General features: G+C 45.7%; 1 protein-coding gene and 1 long non-coding RNA gene across 5 annotated transcripts in view; one reads left to right on the top strand and one right to left on the bottom strand.

The window, feature by feature from the left end:
* Positions 1 to 1,902: 1,902 nt before the first annotated feature.
* DAPL1 (death associated protein like 1) overlaps positions 1,903 to 18,611 on the top strand; it is a 30,779-nt gene continuing 14,070 nt past the window's right edge. Inside the window, exons 1-3 of one of the 4 annotated variants that reach the window (XM_074911424.1) lie at positions 1,903 to 2,098; positions 12,565 to 12,626; positions 14,237 to 14,373. In XM_074911424.1, coding sequence (XP_074767525.1) covers positions 12,589 to 12,626; positions 14,237 to 14,373 — 175 coding nt within the window. In that variant the 5' untranslated portion in view covers positions 1,903 to 2,098; positions 12,565 to 12,588. Of the gene's footprint in view, positions 2,099 to 12,564; positions 12,627 to 14,236; positions 14,374 to 15,369; positions 15,473 to 18,611 lie in introns of those variants that run through there. The other 3 variants (XM_074911422.1, XM_074911423.1, XM_074911425.1) reach the window with 3 other exon arrangements.
* LOC141962819 (uncharacterized) lies at positions 3,971 to 15,335 on the bottom strand. Its single transcript, XR_012633990.1, has 4 exons — positions 15,300 to 15,335; positions 14,268 to 14,353; positions 4,534 to 4,618; positions 3,971 to 4,029 (listed from the first exon to the last, which is right to left on the bottom strand). It is a non-coding gene; the product is annotated as an uncharacterized LOC141962819 (long non-coding RNA).

Below are 18,611 nucleotides of genomic sequence, written 5' to 3'. Positions count from 1 at the left end.
AAGCTATGAAAGAAGGTTCTATGTGTTACATACTCCAACCTAACACAACCCATCTATAATTTCTCTACATTTCACTTTGTTAGGCAAAATTGGGCCTCATTTATACTAGTCATACTTATCCTTCAAAAGCAGAAGGTAAAATGAAAATAACTCAGGTATAAACACTGGAAAATAAGCAAGAGTCAGAAGCATAGTGTGCAAGGCTGAGGATGTGTGCCTGAGAAACAAAACACTGTTCTAACGCCAGCAAGTCGAAGGACTCAGTTTGTTGCAGCCTTCAGGACCTGTCAGCGCTCTGGCATTCTGCTTTGCTCCGCCTGGTCCTCGACATGTACGGCTGCCCACCACAGTGGAAAATGTGGAAGAGCTGACTTGTTTCTTGACAAAGGTCAAGACTTGACAAAGGTCAGCGGAGAACTGCAAAATGGGGGAATTAATCGTATATTCCACACAAGAGAATAATTACAGCTCATGAGAGACAGAAAAAGCGTATTGGACAACAACATCCAGTTCAGGCTAACTCGCAATTTACATTGATTTCATTTATCTAATGATACCAGTATGTTTCACCTTTCACTCAGGAAAGCAACTGTCTGGCCAGAGGAGCTTACAGAATACAAAGGAGACTTGAAAACAACAGACTGGTAACAGTTACATCGGGTTGTTGTACGTGTGTCTTGGAAGGAAGGAAATGGGTTACACTTACGTGTTGGTAACCTGTATCGCACGTCAGTCTGTCTCCAGATGTGTAACTGGAAACCCTGTAGTGACAACACACTTCTCTAAAACACTTAATATGAATTCAGTAACCCCAAAGGCCCAAGTGGCACAGTTTGGGAACGAAAGCTTTAGTCTGATTATTGTTAAATGTGTAGCTTCAAGAGTATGGAGCTCAGTGGAGGCTGCAAAGTCTGTCCAAGGAGCTGGGTAAATACGTTGTTAACTGAGCTTCTTGTTATTCCTAGATGTGCTCACACTAGCAAATTTAAAGGCAACTCCTGTATATCCTAGATGGGACATACATGCCCTCAGACAGCAACACGCGTTTATACAAAACTTCATGCGAGTGTTAGAAAACAATTTAAAAGTAATATCGTGGACAAAAAGATTGTTTTTTATCCCTGTTTCTACTGAAATGAGTCCCGCTGTACTTCCGTACAAGGGATTTTTTTTCATCAGTCATTGGAGGTAAGCTGGGAAAGAGTGCCACGGGAGAGCTGTGGATGCGGAGGCGCAGCGCGGCAGCGGGCGGGCGGGCACTGGGAGCCGTGGGCCTCTCGGGGAAGGCTTCCAGAGGGACGGTGGAAACCTGCGGCCACAGGAGCAGCGTCACCTGAGGAACGGGACGGAGGGCACGGTGGCTCCATCAGTGGAACTGTTAGGAGTAGGGCTAAGCCTACACACAGAGCAGAGAGCTCAACATTGGCTCTCCCGCTGTGAAGTCTGGTGCTGTAAATATTTTAAAATAGGCTCTTTCCCCATAGCAAAAGGATTTAGTAATTCAGAGAATGATGATGGTGGTGGCCTGCGCTAAGATACCTTGCCACAGAATACAGGGATGCGCACACGGAACCTGCCGTGCCACGTTGGCTCTTGCCCACGCTCCGGCTGGGAGAGTTGGTTTCCCCGAGCTGGGAGGGAGCGGAGCCGCCGGCCCGGCCCCGGCTTCACCCAGCAGAGTTAATGTGCTGGAGGGGGCGGGCGGAGCTGGCGTGCCGCGCCCGGATTGGCCAGTGCCGTAGTCCATCTCGCGGGCCGCGGCGCTCAGTGCGCAGGCGGGACGTGGCTCCCCTCCCTGGGGCGGGCGGCGCGTTGTGCCGTGCCCGTTACCCGCGGGGCTCCCGTGGTCAGCAGCGTTTTGTTGCCGCCGCTGAGCTGTTTTCTTAGTTGAACCTACAAGTTTTTCCTTTCTGTCCCTGCCCTGTTTCCGGGGCGGGGCGGCGGGTTCAAACCGCGGCGCTCTGGCACTTCAGAGGAGTTCCCCTTGTCTGTGGAGCCCAGCGAGTTTAAAAAACCCACAGATGGAGAGTGCAGTTGGAAAAGAAAATTGATGAATTAATCACACCTGTAAGCCAGCTCTAGAGCGGGATGAGAGGCCGTGAGTATTTTTTAATACTAAATATCACTTTGTAGTCTGTTCTACTTTTTATGAACTACGTGTATAAAAGAATAACACGTGCAATGGGATATTTAATGGTGTCATTTCCAGCTAGTTCTTAAAGCCACAGGTGGGTTCATTTTTCTTGACTAGGAAGAATGTGAAATGAATTATCCACCTGTCCATCAGCACAAAGTAATCACACACCGTGAGGAGAGATTGATCCCCATTAGGACTGAATGCAGAAGGCCTCCAGCTCATTACAGAGGGTTTATAATCAAGTCACTGCATGGTAGCACAGTTCATTTGACTATGTCCTAAAATTATTCAAAAAGTTAAGTAAATCCCAAATCTGCCAGTGCATCCCCAGAATGGCCAGAGAGATACAGGAAACCGAGATCATCACATCCCATAAAATGCTGAATTACTACTGTTGACAATTCCCCCTCTGCCCAAAAATCAATCCTTGTATACGAGTGCTTAATAAGGGAACAAAATATACATTCCTTCAGTCTGGCTGTAAATTCTCCAGCGCTCCTATTGATCCAGGTCCTATTTAAAGCAGCCACTCATCCAGAGAGGTTACTATGTTGTCTGAGAGAAAGATTTATCTCATTTCAAGTATTGCACACAACTGCAGACCCACACAAAGAAACAGGGATAAGGCCACTCAGCATTTGTCAAAAAGGCATTTAGCTTGTCTAGTTTGCTGATATTCCTAAATATTCAAACAATGGAAACAAAAAAGAAAATGTTTTAAATTCTACAGGTATGTTAACCCCTGCTTGTGCCTGACATGCTAAAGAAATTCTGTTATAACCCTACTCCTTTCACAGGACTGTAACTCTCTGCAGCATCTCTCCTGTTTGACTGTTTACCAGTTATGAATTTTGACAATGAAGCTTGTAAAAAAAGACTAACAAAAGCAAAACCCACTATCAGCTTTTTAAAAAAATTTTCCCATGTAACTCAAGTAAGCTTGTAAGTACATTTGTTTGAAGAAATTTGAAAATTACCTATATTTGAAACCAAACTTGAAACCTAAGAATAGAGTCTTCAGCAGAGCCTACCGACTTGACAAACCACCCAGACCACCAAGTTGCTCTGGAAGTGCTCACTTGGTGTCTCCGTGTCTTTCTTGCAGATCTAGTGCCATGCGGTTTTCTCTGCCTCAGTGATTATCTTCCCGGTGCCAAGTGGTTTTAAACCACCGTGCTCAGTGGGGTGGCAGTTACCAGGCAGGCAGAGCCTGCTGGGTCCAGGCAGCGCTGCCCTGCCGTGGCCGGAGGGACAACCTCCCCCAGGGCACTGCAGCTGCCGTCCTCCTGCGGGCAAAGAGCACGGACCTGTCCTAGGGAGGCACAGGGCTATAAACTGTGTAGCTGACCAAGACTGTGTTAGGAGGGGGTGGGAAGGCTCCTTTCAGCCTGCCAGCTCTGCTGGGCCCACCTGTGCCAAACCCCTCTGCTTCCTCACCACCACCTGTGTCTGTAGTTGTGTCACCAGAACGTGAAACACTTCTGTTTCGTCGTCAACACAGTGCAGACAAACCACCTCCTGCACTTCCCAAGCAGCACGTAAACAAGGAGGATGGGCTTCCCCAGACTTGTGTTTCCAAGGCCTGGCACACCTGTTGTTTACATGGCACAGTATGTGTTACTGCCCCATACGTGCCAATCCTGTCCTGTAGTCTGATGGGGGAAGAGAGGAATCCTTGTGCCTCTCTTTCCTCCTCACTTTCTCTGGGGTGACTGGCACCTCACAAGGCAGCAGGACTGATCCACTCTGCCTGCACAACACTGCCTTTGAAAAAGCTGACTGGGTAGCAGCTGGAGAGGAGACTCCCAGGTTACTTACCCTCAGCCTTGACCCATGCACTCGAACAGGGAAGGGCTGTAGTCCAGCTCACAAGAGGAATCTCCCCGTAACTACTGTAGCAATACAAATGGAAGAAAAATGGGTATACTAAAACTAATTCTGATTATTCAGTTTTAGCACCTTTGTATAATGTTTGACGTTCTGCAAAGACTATCAATTATAACATTTTCCTCTTGTTTTAACTTCCACTTTTATTCCTCTGTGTAAATACAGCAATTAGATTTTGGCTCCATACTACTACAGTGTTATTCCAACCCTGCTATAAATGATAACCAGCCAAACAAGAGCAGGGGCAACTCTCTCCCTCCATTTTCCAGCTTACTGATGTGCTTCCAAGGACTATCTCACAGTCACTACTGTTACAGAAAGCTGCTGTTCCAAGGGCAATTACTGCAGAATTGGAATTGGTTTCTACTCACCATGAAAAAGATACATTTTTTGTTTACAGCTGGGTCCAATACAAAGTTATGTCTGATGAAGAGTTCCCAGTCAATTACTGGATATCACGTGCCCTCTAGTGGCCACTCACTCTAATACAAAAAGCTGCTTTGGCATACCTGTTCGGAAAGATCCATGGATGACAGACAGGTAATTTGCAGTTGGCTAGCTCCAAGAAGTTCAGTATCACGTGACAAGGAAAACCTGCAAGACACCAAAAAATAATTTGCTTTCCTTTGCTTCCCACCAATAAGCTCTTTTCTGAGGGTGAAGGTGCAAAGCCACGAGCACAGCAACAAAACCCAGTGAATTCTGGTGTTTATCCTTCGAGGAAACAAGCGTTGCTGTGCTGATATGACAGGAATAGTGAAATCTGTGTAAGGGCTTCCATACAGCTCAGTAGGTTTCAATTTAATTCTTTAGAATTGATTGACTTATTCCACTACCCAGTAATATTTTGTTTTTAACAGGGACACTTAGGTGAAGAAAACACATGAGAACAAAGGTATATCTTTCTAGTCATTCTGTAAAAAAAGTTTGTATTTATATAAAAAAATTATCCAGTAAGGTGTATCTTCTCCTTAACAATATTACCCTTTACCTTGAATTACTATCATACAGTGCCTGGACCCTCCTGTACTCTCTGAGACAACTGGCATCCAGATCAGAACCAGCACTTGAACTTCTCAGGTTTCCCAGAAGAAACAGGTCAGCTTTACAGATGTGAAGCCAGACTTCCTACAGATCTTGTCAGATGCATAATATATGTACTAGTGAGTGGTTATATCAACGTAAAAATCACTGAACATATGGCTGCCTTCGCTAATTGGTCTTCTCCATGCCTTAGAAATTTAACACTAATGTTCTTTGCAACATTATTAACTTTATGCTCAACTACTATAAACAGACAATAAAAAGCCAGGGCAGAGGAAAAAAAAAATTAAAGCATGTATTAATAAAAAATAAGTCATATGCCTGCAGCAGAATATTTGTTGTCTCCATCATGCTCCTGCAGCAGCCAAAAATAGCTATATTGAGTCAATCGAAAAATGTGTTGCCTATCTGTAATTGAGCTTAAAAACCAGCAATAGTATTTCACCATTCAGTTACCAGATGTAAAAACAGTATCAGTTTGTATTAGTGACCACAAATTAGTAATTCTGATATTTGAAAATAAGCAATACTGGAGATAAGGTGGAAGTGAAAATACTGCAGAGCCACGAGCAATAGATTTAACAACACAGAGACATGAATTAAAACCTGATACGTGAGGAAGATATTCCATATGCCTGTGTGCCGAAGCACTTGTTTTAGATGTCGACTGTGCCTGGTGTATAATTATGCTAATAGCTATTAGCTAGGTTACATCAAGTAATCAGTCAGTCTGCTTGGAAACATGTTGATTCCTGATTCTTCCAAGTGACTTTTCAAACTTTGCAGTCAGGTAGTAACTTGCCTGTAGAATGTAGGTTCTAAAGGAGTAATTGCCATGGAAGGTGAAAGAGTTCCAGAGCACCGAGAGCACCGCTCAAAATTTCCTATGACTATGGCAGTTAGAATTCTGTGCCTGCCCCCAGGCTTTCCCACATCTGCCTCTGTTTTGAAATAACCTCCACATTCCAAAAATACACAGAACCATTACAATATCAATTCCATTCCTAATTTGGTCATTCACAGACTACTGCCATCAAAAGAAATCTGTCCCCAGAATCAGATGAACATCTCTGAAATCTGATATTTATATAGGACTGAGAATAGCAGGAAGAGATTTCAACTGCACTGTCCCATGGTCACAGAAGAGTGATCATGTACCTCATTCCTCCCCCCAGAAAAAACAGCCAAATAATTTCCAACAGAAAATAAATAAATAAATTAAAGCATTAAATAAAATCAGATTTTCACATCCATGCTGATGCTGTAATATTCTAATAGTGCCAAGGTCTACCTGTCAAGAACAAGGTGCTCTGGTAAGTACGATGCAGATACGATTCACAGCAGCTTCTGGTTAAATATATAACCAGTGACAGGGGGAGTGAAGTAAGGAGAAAGAGGGTGGAAGAAAAACAAAAAAGAAATGGTGAATTATATTTAATATCATAAGAAATCCACAACATCAACTTACTACTTCTTGTTTAAACCAAGTTCCCACGATTTTCACAAGAATTCCTGGAATAGATGTAAAAGGCACTTTACTGTTCCTGCTTCAGGCAGCACACCAAATCCATGTGACGTGCGGCCTTATGTGGTGAGTTATGAACCATCACCTCTCCAATCTGCGACGTAAAAACCAGTTTCTTTAATGTTCCACGTATTTCACGATTCACACTCGTTACCAGATTGCACAATGTGGCTTTCCTTTTTGCACTTACATTTCCTCACTCTGGGACTACCTTAGCGTGGGTCCGTGGCTCCCTTTGCCGCTGCAGTTTTAGCACTCAAAGCACAGACTGTCTGGATGACCTGAGGTCAGGATTTGAAAGGCAGAGGAGTTGTCTTTTAGGCAGCTCTCTGCAAATCCAAGTGTAAACATTCAAACCAACGGGTACAAATCCAAACCTGTTCAGAATTGCCTCCTTTCAATTAGTTTTACAGAGGTTGTGAAAGTTACTGCAAGAAGCATGGATGAGAACTGCTATGGCTTTTATGCCTTAGAAGGAATATTGGTTTGTTTTTCACTAAAGCCAAGAAGGACTAGTTGATTCTGTGATTCTGTGACTAGGTTTTGATACTGAAGTATGCTTGTAGAAAACAGGTAGAGATGCCTACCTCACTAGCACAGTATTTTAAGCAGAAACATGGAGCCAATATGTATAATTATTAGTTGTCACAATACCAAAAGAATCCCAACAGTTCAACTGCAAACTCCAAGTCTGAACTGAAGGTACCGAGGGAACAGAGTATGGGAGTTTTCCAGATTTTTCTGCTCTCTGTGCTTTACTTATTTCAATTTTCTCACTCTTGCTTTTCTTCACAGCTATTTCTTCTTTACCCTGCTAGCAGATTCAGCAGCATCTCCAAGACACCTCATCTGCCTGTGTGAATCCAAGGTCCACTCCAAAAAAGTAAAGTAGGCTTGTCAGCAAAAAATAACAGCTATTGACAAAAAAGTATCCACTGGTGAGGGTTATGTCTGACCTGAGTAGATAAGATCATATGGGGCCTTAAATTTGAAATGAGAGCACCATGGATGGGAATCACCACAACTTTCCAAAATATGTCTATAATAAAACGTGTAAGTTTGTCTGCCTGAGCACTGGGCTGCTGCTGGGAGAGGCAGCGATGATGTAAGGATTCCATCGGTTTGCGATTGCGTGCTTCAGCTTCTAGGACTGAAACCCCTGGATGAGATCTAATAGTGATTAACATGCAAACAGGGAAAAGAAACTCCTAATACCTAACCAGCAAAAAGAGATACTGCCTTTGGTTCATCTGTCATTGCTGTTAGCAGACGCAGAGACAATAATTCCTGTATTATCTTAAGGAAAAGCTCCCAAAGCATCCAGCTCTGACAGGAGGAGGAGACCATACCCAAGTTCATGTAAATAAACTGAAAAATCAGTATTTTTCTGTTGAGGCAGAGTAACATTAATATGAAAAAAACAAATACTTCTGAAGAAGTTTCTTTTGTTACCTCTCCTTCAGATCGTTTCACCTCAAAGAATTTCCTTCCCCTATCAAAATTGTCATCATCCATTTCAAGCTACTTATTGGCAGACACATGCAGTACTATTGACTTAATATTTGCAAAGTAATTTGCTTTTCTAGGGAGGAAATTGCTGCATTTCAAAGCCATTTCCTGCCTCATACACACAGAACTAAAATATCAAACAGACCAGGTTTAGACCGGGATGTCCTTTAACTTTTTCTGCTCTAAAAATCCAAGCCAACAGGAGTCATCCATATGGTAGCTGTCATGCTGTAAATCCCTACTGGTTCCTTATTCCATGTTCTCTTCCACTTTTTCCACTTCATTTCCCCCTTCTTCTGATTCCACTTCACCACATCCTATTTTTACATTCCCTCTCTCCTTTTGAATTGTTGAGATCCAAGAATGAGACAATCCCAAATAAATCATGAGATTAACGAATTTTTCTTCTTTCATGTTTTGCTTTCAGAATCCCTCAAAGAGCTAATTTTTGTGATGAAATGCTTTCACACAGCAAAGCAGAACATGTTTACAGCATTTTAGAAAAATCTCTGGCATTATGCGTTGTGATTTCAGCAACTGCTTGCAGATAAAATTAACAGTGTCTCATCACAATAGATGCAGATTTTGCTCTCTGACTCGGGCAGGGATTATTCCTGGATGAGTCAGGGAACTGTCAGCAATGCTTTCATCGCTGTCTTTCCAAGCCTCCGAGTACTGCAACACAGTCGAATAGCAAGTGTTGGTACTGCTCTGTTCTCCCTCCCCAGCACACAGGGGCACACAAACACCTTTTCTGACTTGTCTGGTTAGGGACAGAGTGAGAATGGAGTAGGAACTACCTTCTACTCTACCCATCCGGCATCTTAGGTGATGCCTGGGGACCCGAAGGTGCCTTTATCTTAATGCAAAAGACTATAATCACTGACAGATTCAGGAAGGTGCCAAAATTTGTGAAGAAGACTTCTTCATCCACAACATGTTTTACAACATAGATAGTAAGCAGTAAAAGATGATTCCTTAATGGAATTTTTCATCTTAAATACTGAAAACGAAATGGAAGTTTATCAGATAAATAATTCCAGATTATCTATATCTAGTTCCATTTCTTATATTTCATTGTAAGATTATCAATTAGACATTGATCTTGGGTGATGCTGTTCCTACCTAGGACATCTATTTTGGACAATGCTATTTCCAAACAGGATGAAGGAGGATTAACTAACAGAACTCTGGAATGGTAAAAATCAGTCAGGATTCAGAAAATCTGACTAATAGTTCACAGTAATTTTAGAATTAGGTATTAATCACACAAAAGCTTCATACATAGTAAGAAAAAAGATTAATGAACACAAACTTTGAAAGCAGCTCCGTTGTTGTTTCCAGCAAGTACTTCAGCTTTTGCAGGGTGTTCCAGTAGCCTTGATACTGATGTGAGGCAATAAGAACAGTTTAAGAAAATGTGCTACCAGTTTAGGTGTCTTCATTGTCAGTGACAGCATTTAAACAGAATGTACCATATTTCATTAACAGTCTCTCACCTAGTTGCTGGTTTCTTGTTTAAGAAGGAAAATAATTACAATGAACTATACATGGGAAATGATGTAAAATCACACATGAAAAATCTTCTTGTGCCATCCAGTGCTGGAAAAATTTTAACTGAAGCCTACTATGACTAATTACATATACTTAATATATTAAGCAACAAAGAAAAATAATGGATGTTCTTAGTTCACTGCAGTTTTTGAATGTCATTTTCATTGGTATAAAATTTTATCACTAATGTTACTGCTTTGAAAATATATCTGTTTAACACCAATGCCACTGTCACTTTATGGACATTCTGTATTAATTAAGGGTGAAACCATGGTGCTACTGAAGGCAAAGAGACTTCATTTTGGCCAGAGATTTAATTTCATACTACAGCTTTTCAAAGAGCAAATGAAATTCAGGCTAGATTTTCTGAATGACAAAATTGGATCTTTTGGCTGAAGTGATGAAAAACTCCATAATTTAAACATTATGACAGGTGGGTATTTTTAATAAACTGTGAAACTTTTATGCAGGTTAAGTAGTATAGCTCGCTCTTATTACTGTGCATTAGATAATTTAGAAGAGTTTGTTAAAGGCTGCATTGCTGTATGTTTGAAGTGTGACAGTAAGTTATACCAGACCTGGAAAGAAAAGGATTTATTTGAAACTTTTTTTTGGACACACACACACACACACACACATATATATAAAACTCACACCAGAGAGCAAATTTCTGTATCGAGCAGCTAACAGTCTTCCAGGCTCAATTTCAGAGTACAAGTAACCCCCTGATATGCTCCATGTGTGTTTTGGGTACTATGCATCCAAAGTGTTCAGAGCATTTTGAAACAGTCTGTGATTTTAATGGATTCTTTCTCATGCATCAAGAATAAAAGCTTGTGAGTCTCACCACACCCAGTTTGTACTGCTGCCCACATAGGCAGTTTTGTCTTTAGGCACGCAGGGCACCAGTGACTGCTGCAGCAGGTTGTGTGCTGACCCGCGGGGGGGTGCTTAGATTACTCGGGGATTACAGGCTTTGCTGCTTTAGTGCTAAAGCCCCATTTAGTTAAAGCATATTTAGGCTTCCAAAAGTGGACTGTGGTGTTTTTCAGCTGAACAGGCTGCTTCTGACCTTGCTGACAGGCCGGCTGCTGGCTCGGAACAACTCCTGAGGCCATGCTGAGAGGCAGAACCCCGCTCTGCTCTGCGGGGCAGGGGGGGACAGGGCAGGGAGCGGCTGGACAGACCTGCCTGGACTCCCCTGTGGCCATTCTGGGCAAGGATAACAAAGTCATCTGGATAAAGGGGCTGCAGTCACATTTCTTAACACTCCAGCTTCTTTTTCTCAAACTGAGGGTGCATTTCAGCAACGTGCTTGCTGGACTGTTGAACTGCTGGGGTTTCAGCCCCAACCCCAAATTCAGGCTGACATGTGGGTGACTGCCCCAGCCCTTCCCAAAGGGGGGTGAGTTTCCCTTCAGGCTCCCCCCCAGGGTGGGCCGGCCTGGCAGACAGAGCCATGGGGTAAAGGAGCCCCAGGGGTCCCGCAGTGAGTAACCCAAGGTCAGGTGTCCCACGCAGGGATCACAGCTGGGACCATTGCAGGAGGGGCGGTGTCTGTGTGTGAGGGGGATGCCCTGGGCAGAGTTCCCTGCTGGGGAAGGACCTCCCGCCTCCCTGGGACTGGGCTCCAGGCAGGTCTGGCCTTTGTAAACGCGGGCTCTGTAGGGATTCAGTGTGTGGCTTCCTTGGTCTGATGTGTTTGGCTTGTTGACCTGGTTGCTCCCATCCCTTCTCTGGGAGACTCTATTTCACGGTTTATCCCACCCGTTGTTGGTTGTGTGGTGGCGTTGTTGGGATCATCGGGATTGATGTTGATTATGTATAACCTGATAGGCCTGTTTGTACCCCCAGCGCTCACCCATGTACTGACCCTTCTGTGTCCAGTACAACCTGGTTATTGGGTCATCTTGATGCTGGCTGTGGCCTTTATGCCAGGCCTGGTATTTGGCAAAACTGTCCATTTAAAAGCTCTGCAATACAAAGTCAGTTATGTCCAGAGGATTGCAATTCAAATAGAAAATTAAAATCTGACCCCTGTAATGGTGCTCTCCAGAATTTTTTGATTGCGCACACCTATCAGCAAAAAAACTTTGAGCCCACATCCTCAATATATGTGTATTATTTTGTAAGTTATAGACATCCACTACTGTACTAATGAAGTACATTATAAAACATACACAAAAGTAGAAATTAAAGGATGAGGTAAAGATGATGCGAAGCCCCCAGCGCTGTGAGCACCACAAACCACGTGGGACCCGCCAACATACAGACCAGGCCAGGGCACCAGTGCTGAGCTGTGTATTAAATATCACTAAAGCACCTTTTTTTTTTTTCTTTTTTAAAGATAATAAATACAAATAGGAGTTCTGAAATTTTCTTTATGCACACCAACAGCTCTGTCTTGCACAAACCCTGGCTGCGCACACTGCACTTTGAAGACCACTGCTCTAGACATCTGGTGAACAGTCTGTTACCAGCTTGTTTCCAAGTTAACTGGGTGACTTGATTTTATAAAAATTATTAGAATCTTTCAAATGTCTTCTTTAAGCTGACAAAGTTCAGCCTTCCTTCTCTGAAGGATTTGGAAAACCTATGGACAACAAGAGATTACTTTTCATAATGTGGCTCCTCCCAGCAGCTTTGCTGCTGTCCTTTCCTGGAACTTACGTCCTTACTGCTGATGCTGCTCCCCAGTATTTGTGATGTGCTAGTTTATTCACGTGTCAGTTATTGTATCTTCAGACAAAAACGCAATTTCAGGGCTGCAGGAACAGACTAACTAACTCTTCAAGACAAAGATCTTCTAATGTAAATTATATCAGTAAGGCATTAGTAATAAAAGATGGTAAAATCATAAAATAATGCAGAAATAAGAGGTATTTTGAGGTGGTTTTAATGTTTTCAGGTTTTTCACAGGTTCTTAAGAAAAATGGAAGGGAGGATCATCTTGATAGCTGACAGAAAAAGGTAGGGCTTGTGTTAGAATGCAATGAACAGAAAGCTTAAATGGGTCATGATGACATGTCTGGGCTTTAAAATGGATAGAAAAAAACAATTTTTAATTGTCTCTGCTGTGTAAAACATGAATGTTTACATTAAGGTCCTGAGTGTTGTTTAAAAAAGGCATGTGAAGTCAACATTTCACTTCTGTCTCAAGGACGTATTAATGATTGAAGGGAGTAAGATTTACCTCACTAAATCAAGTTCTACAGTCTTTTGCTTGAAATAAAAAAAGACCACATAGTTGTTTAATGCTCTATCTGTAGCCTTACTGCTAAAATATTTGTATAAAGTTGGATGGAAAAAAGTGACTAAAAAATGTCTCCAATCATTCCTGCAAAGCTTCTGTATTTCACTACAGCTTCCCCCAACAAATAAGGATTAACTATAAAGTTTTCCTCAAATATTTGTGCATCTCCTGATCAGTGGAACAAAAAGCCTTCAAGCCTTCCCTAGGGAGCTAAAATGTATAATTTAGCAGCTTTTTGCCCAGACTTTGGTCATAGAAATCTAGTAGACAAATGCAGTGTTCCGTGTATTCACCCAGCAGTATGGAGGTTGTTCATAACTATTACAACATTAGACATCAATCTTAAAATTTGGGCCACAGATCCGTAGTTGAACTTCACATCATTGATGGTTAAAACCAAGTTCTGCTGCAGTACCACTTAAAAACTCCAAGAGAAACTGATGACAAATTTTGGTCCCAGAAGAGAATGCTTCCTTCAGCCAGGATACAAAGTCATACCCAAATTCACCCCAACGACATTTGTTTTATTAGAAGCAGGTAGCAGGCACAGCAGAATAGCACCGTAAAACACAGATGTGAAATACCTATTATCGCTAAGGTAGCAAAAAATGAGATGCTGTAATACAACACCTGGTGCTATAAATGACATTTTCCTTCCGCACCACGTGTCAGTGTTAACTCCATTGACTAAAAGAGACCTTTCCTTGACCAACCTACGTATTAGAGGATGTTTCCGTGGGACACACAGCCCCTAAGTGACTGGTTCTGAGGGAACATGAGCTCCAGGTGAGATGTCCTGTAGCACAGCCTCTGCTGTCTTCCAAGGTCTGAACTCCTGCTACAGCCCTTCCCACAGCTGAGGTACTTCTCTACCCAGAAACTGATTTTTCACTAAATTCAGAGCACAGAAGTATACCTGCAGTCTCTAGCCCTCTGTCAAATGTGGCCAACACAACCCCAGGGGTTCAAAAGTTCTCAGTCACAAGAAGTTAAAACATCAAAACACACGAGCTGAATGTTTAGCCTTGGATTCTGTGGGAAACCCACCTAAAAAAATCAACAAAAAATCAACAAAAGCAATGATAAAATTCTAAAAAACAACAATAAAAAACTTGAGACATGTACAAGGGAGAAACATTCTAAGTGAAATACGATGGAAAGTAGAATAATCTGAAGAAAAAGTCTGCAGAAGTACTTTAAAAAGTCTGTGTTGAGCCATGACAAAGAAAAAGGAATAGAGAGGGTGAGCTGGATGAGGGCTGAGTGAGGTGGTGGGGATTTCCAGCAGTCACTCTAGTACTAACCCTTCACAATTTTCTTCCTTTAGTCACCCCCTTCCTCCTTTACACCCAACTCACCCGATGCCTCCTGCTGCCGCGGCACAGTCCCCGTTTCAGCGCTGCCTCCTCGCTCCGGAGTTGCGGGGGTTCACCGATGCGATCACCTGCTGGGAGACGACACCCGGTTAGTCGCGACAGCCCCGTCACCACAACTCTCCTCGGCGCGGCCCTACGCGCGCTTCCCGCCCCTCAGCGCCATTCCTCGCGCCCGCTCAGCCGCCCGCCCGTCCCTCACCGCTGCCCCTCGCTCCCTCTCAGCCGATGCTGAGCCACCTCTCATGGCCCCTCGTCCCCTCTCATGGCCCCTCGCCCCCCCTCATGGCCCCTCGCCCCCCCTCATGGCCCCTCGTCCCCTCTCATCGCCCCTCGCCCCCTCTCATCGCCCCTCGCCCCCCCTCATGGCCCCTCGTCCCCCCTCATCGCCCCTCGTCCCCCCTCATCGCCCCTCGCCCCCCCTCATGGCCCCTCGTCCCCCCTCATCGCCCCTCGTCCCCTCTCATCGCCCCTCGTCCCCCCTCATCGCCCCTCGTCCCCTCTCATCGCCCCTCGCCCCCCCTCATCGCCCCTCGCCCCCCCTCATCGCCCCTCGCCCCCCCTCATCGCCCCTCGTCCCCCCTCATCGCCCCTCGTCCCCTCTCATCGCCCCTCGCCCCCCCTCATCGCCCCTCGCCCCCCCTCATCGCCCCTCGCCCCCCCTCATCGCCCCTCGTCCCCTCTCATCGCCCCTCGCCCCCCCTCATGGCCCCTCGTCCCCCCTCATCGCCCCTCGTCCCCCCTCATCGCCCCTCGCCCCCCCTCATCGCCCCTCGTCCTCCCTCATGGCCCCTCGTCCCCCCTCATCGCCCCTCGTCCCCCCTCATCGCCCCTCGCCCCCCCTCATCGCCCCTCGTCCTCCCTCATGGCCCCTCGTCCCCCCTCATCGCCCCTCGCCCCCCCTCATCGCCCCTCGCCCCCCCTCATCGCCCCTCGTCCCCTCTCATCGCCCCTCGCCCCCTCTCATCGCCCCTCGTCCCCTCTCATCGCCCCTCGCCCCCCCTGGCGCTCCCTCACCGCCGCCCTGGCGCTCCCTCACGGTCCCTCCCCGCCCACAGGGGTCGCCCCAGCCCCGCCGCTCCCGCCCCGCCCCGCCCCGCCCGCACTCAGGCGCTGCCGCGCGGGCCGGTGTCCCTGTGCCGCGGCCCCTCAGCCCGCCATGGCGCGGAGGAGGCGCCTCCCGCCCGCAGGTGGGCACCGGGGATGGGGCCGGGGCCAGGCTCCCTGCGCGGGGCGGCGGCGGGGGGACGCTCCCGCTGTGCTGGGCGCTCGCTGGGCCGCGGCCCCGCCGCGAGCAGAGGGAGGGCGGGCGGCGCCGCGGGCGGCTTGGCGGGTCGCTGAGGGGGAGCGGAGGTGCAGCCGCCCGCGGCAGCCGCGGCTCCTAGTAGCGCCTGGCGGCCGCTGCCCCGGGACCGAGGGGGGCTGTGAGGGGCCGTGGGTCGGTGCCGGCAGCGAGGGCTCGCCAGGACGGGTCCGGCCCGTCGCGCTGTGGCGGGGCTCGGGGCCGGTCCCCCGGCGGGAGGAGTCTGCCGAGGCCTCCGCGCAACCTGGGCTCGGCCGGGCGTACCGCGAGAAGGCGAGTGCTGCGCTGAGCCCGGCCGCCTCCCCCAGGGGCGCCGCCCGTGACGCCGACCCCGCACCACTGCGTTTAGGCGTGAGCTGCTCGGCCGTGGAGCGGGTGGCGTCAGGTCCTGCTGCCCTCCGGATCAGGAGGGCGTTGTCGAGTAATGGGGAGAGCACGAGGTGTTAATGTAGTAGCGAAACACTTTTTTAGTGCTTCAGTCTGATTTCTCACCCCCGTCATAACAGGAAAAACTTCCACCCTCCCCCCAGCGTTCTTCATCAGACTAAACGCTGCCTCTGCGCAGAGGCTGGTGAGCGTTCAGCCGTACCCCATCGCTGCCCCGCGGGACGGGGCATCTGTAGAATGAACTACCTGGTGATTAAATGCGTGCCTGGCTTTGTTGGAGAATGTGTAAATGCACTCGGACAGTGATGAGCTCCAGTGCTCGCTGTTAATTAACTGTGTGGAGCTGTTGTCTCCAGTCGGAGTTAGCACTGGCACTGGTTTTGAGTCCCTTGTGAGCTGGGACACATACAGAGTTTTTGTAGGCTCAGCCTTTAGAACTGTCCTGCAGTCGCTTGGTCTGAGCCCCTGAGGGCTCCCCGCCTGGCCCCTGTTCATTAGGAGCAGTTGTTGCCTGAAGAGCAGAAGGCATAACTTGTGTGTGTGTCGTCATACCCCTAAAATCTGTTTTGTTTTCTTGAAAGTGATGGGGGTTTTCTTCAGCATGCTTTTACATGAATTTATGATGTTGTTTTTTCAGCTTCACTTGTCTCTGCTCCTTCCCTGAATTCTTGTGTCTTGGGTGAGTTGCACCTGAGAGGGCCTATAAGCCACTGCAGCCAGTGACCTAGAGTAGATACTTGTTTTTCTTAATTTGCATGACAGTAAATGCGGGGTGGTGAGGCTCCGCTGTCGGCCTGGCGGGGGGGTAGGGTTGGCAGAGTAAGTTGTTTCAGCTACACAGGTAGTGAACAAAGCAGATTGGGGGTGGACACCTTTATTCTCACCATAATATCCGTAAGTAGTCTTGGGGTTCAACAGACCTCAGTGCATCTGTTCTCAGTCTGGGCTTGGGGTTTAGTTTTTGAGGGGAGGGGAAGAAGGGGGGATGTTCCTCCTTTCTTTCTTTAAAAATATATGGTGTTTTAAATATGGAAATTAGTAAAGCTTTTGGTACTTAGTTCTTCACTGTTAGATTTTGTGGTTTACAGGGCACTTAATCCAAAAATCGAACTCTGTGTTAAAACTTTGAGATCTCTCTTAATTACTTTGAAAAAACAAATTACAAAACAGCGTTCTGGCATGTTCCAGAAGCATGCATGTTTAACTTTTTCACTGCCACGGATCAGTATGAGCAGGCTTTGCCAGCTGCTACTAGCAGCTATCTCCAGGTCAGTGGGAAGTTTGAAGGAAGTCCTGAATTACTTCTAATCAGTATAAATAAATTTCTCCCTGGGCTTGTTGATAGTAGACACAATTCCTGATTGGCCACTTAATGTTTAGATCTCTTTTCTCCTTCTGGGTATCTCTCTTCCCCCGAACACCCCAGCCCCGCCTCGTGCTTTTTGTAAAGGTTCCTAGTGTTGAAATGCCTTTGCCTCCCTGTGCCTGGATTTCTGCACCCGGATAAATTAAAGATGTAAAAGATGCTTATATGTAGAAATCACCAATCCTGCACGTGTGTGCTTAGTGAAGGTCACAACCAAAAATCATGGATCTAGGTTCAGATACGGTTTTTTATCGACTTCCAGAATTTTACTTGAATTACTGTTTGTGGTTTGGCTCAATCCTAAAAAGCCATAAAATCAAAGCGCCTAACAAACTGTGGAGGAATACTTGGGATAACTTGCACCGATGTTCTGGATGAGCTTGTTATAAAGGGAACATGATGGCAAAAAGACATCAGTCTGAGATCTTGAAATATTTCAGGGTTTTTTTTTGTGGTGGTGGCTGTTTTTTGTTTTGTTTTAAATCCTTTGTCATTGTTTAAAGATGCCTCTCATGTTGATCTCCTGCTTACAGGGACTAGAGTTTCACACCTTGTGAGCTGAAGTATTCAGCATCTTGATTCTTTTTGCTGGTAGATAATTGGAAATGGCTGACACTTCCATTTCAGAGGAGACTTTTTGCTTTGCACTTAGATTGCCAAAAGAATTTGGTTCAGTCAGATCTCTAGTGTATTTGCAGCTGTGAGATGGCTAGGCAATTCATTTGCTGCTTATACAGCAGTACAATTAACTGTACGTATGTGACTTTGAAAAGAAAAGCAAAGCCAAGTCTAGATATTGCAGAACACTGTGAGGCTGCTTTGGACATGGCTGAAGGAGAATTCTTGTCTCTATAACTAAACCTGCAACCAGGAAGTACAAGGTGAGTAGTCCGATTTTGTAGAAAATGGGTGTTACAGATGGACACATCTGCTCCCCCGAAAATGGCCAAATATATTTTTCATGCTATTTAGCGGAGTAATTCTTGAATCTGTTATTTACTCCCACCCCCAAATAATTGAGTATGAAAACTCTCTATTATTGATATTCATGGTAAGACTAGGAACCTTGCTGTAAGATGAAGGAACTTCTTTAAAATAGTGAGAAATACACACTAAGTTTATTCTTCCTGACTCTCACAGTTCTAAAATGCAAAATACCCTCATGAACAGGGGGAAAGTATTTCTTTCAATGTGACGTTTTAGATAACTTTACGTGATCTTTGTTCAGAATTGAATTTTCTGATGCCTCAGAATTTAAATTGTTATTGTAAGG

Source organism: Athene noctua, chromosome 7, assembly GCF_965140245.1.
Source record: "Athene noctua chromosome 7, bAthNoc1.hap1.1, whole genome shotgun sequence".
NCBI classification, from domain to species: domain Eukaryota; kingdom Metazoa; phylum Chordata; class Aves; order Strigiformes; family Strigidae; genus Athene; species Athene noctua.
Note: the sequence above shows the minus strand (reverse complement) of the source record. Positions and strands in the feature narration are given on the sequence as shown.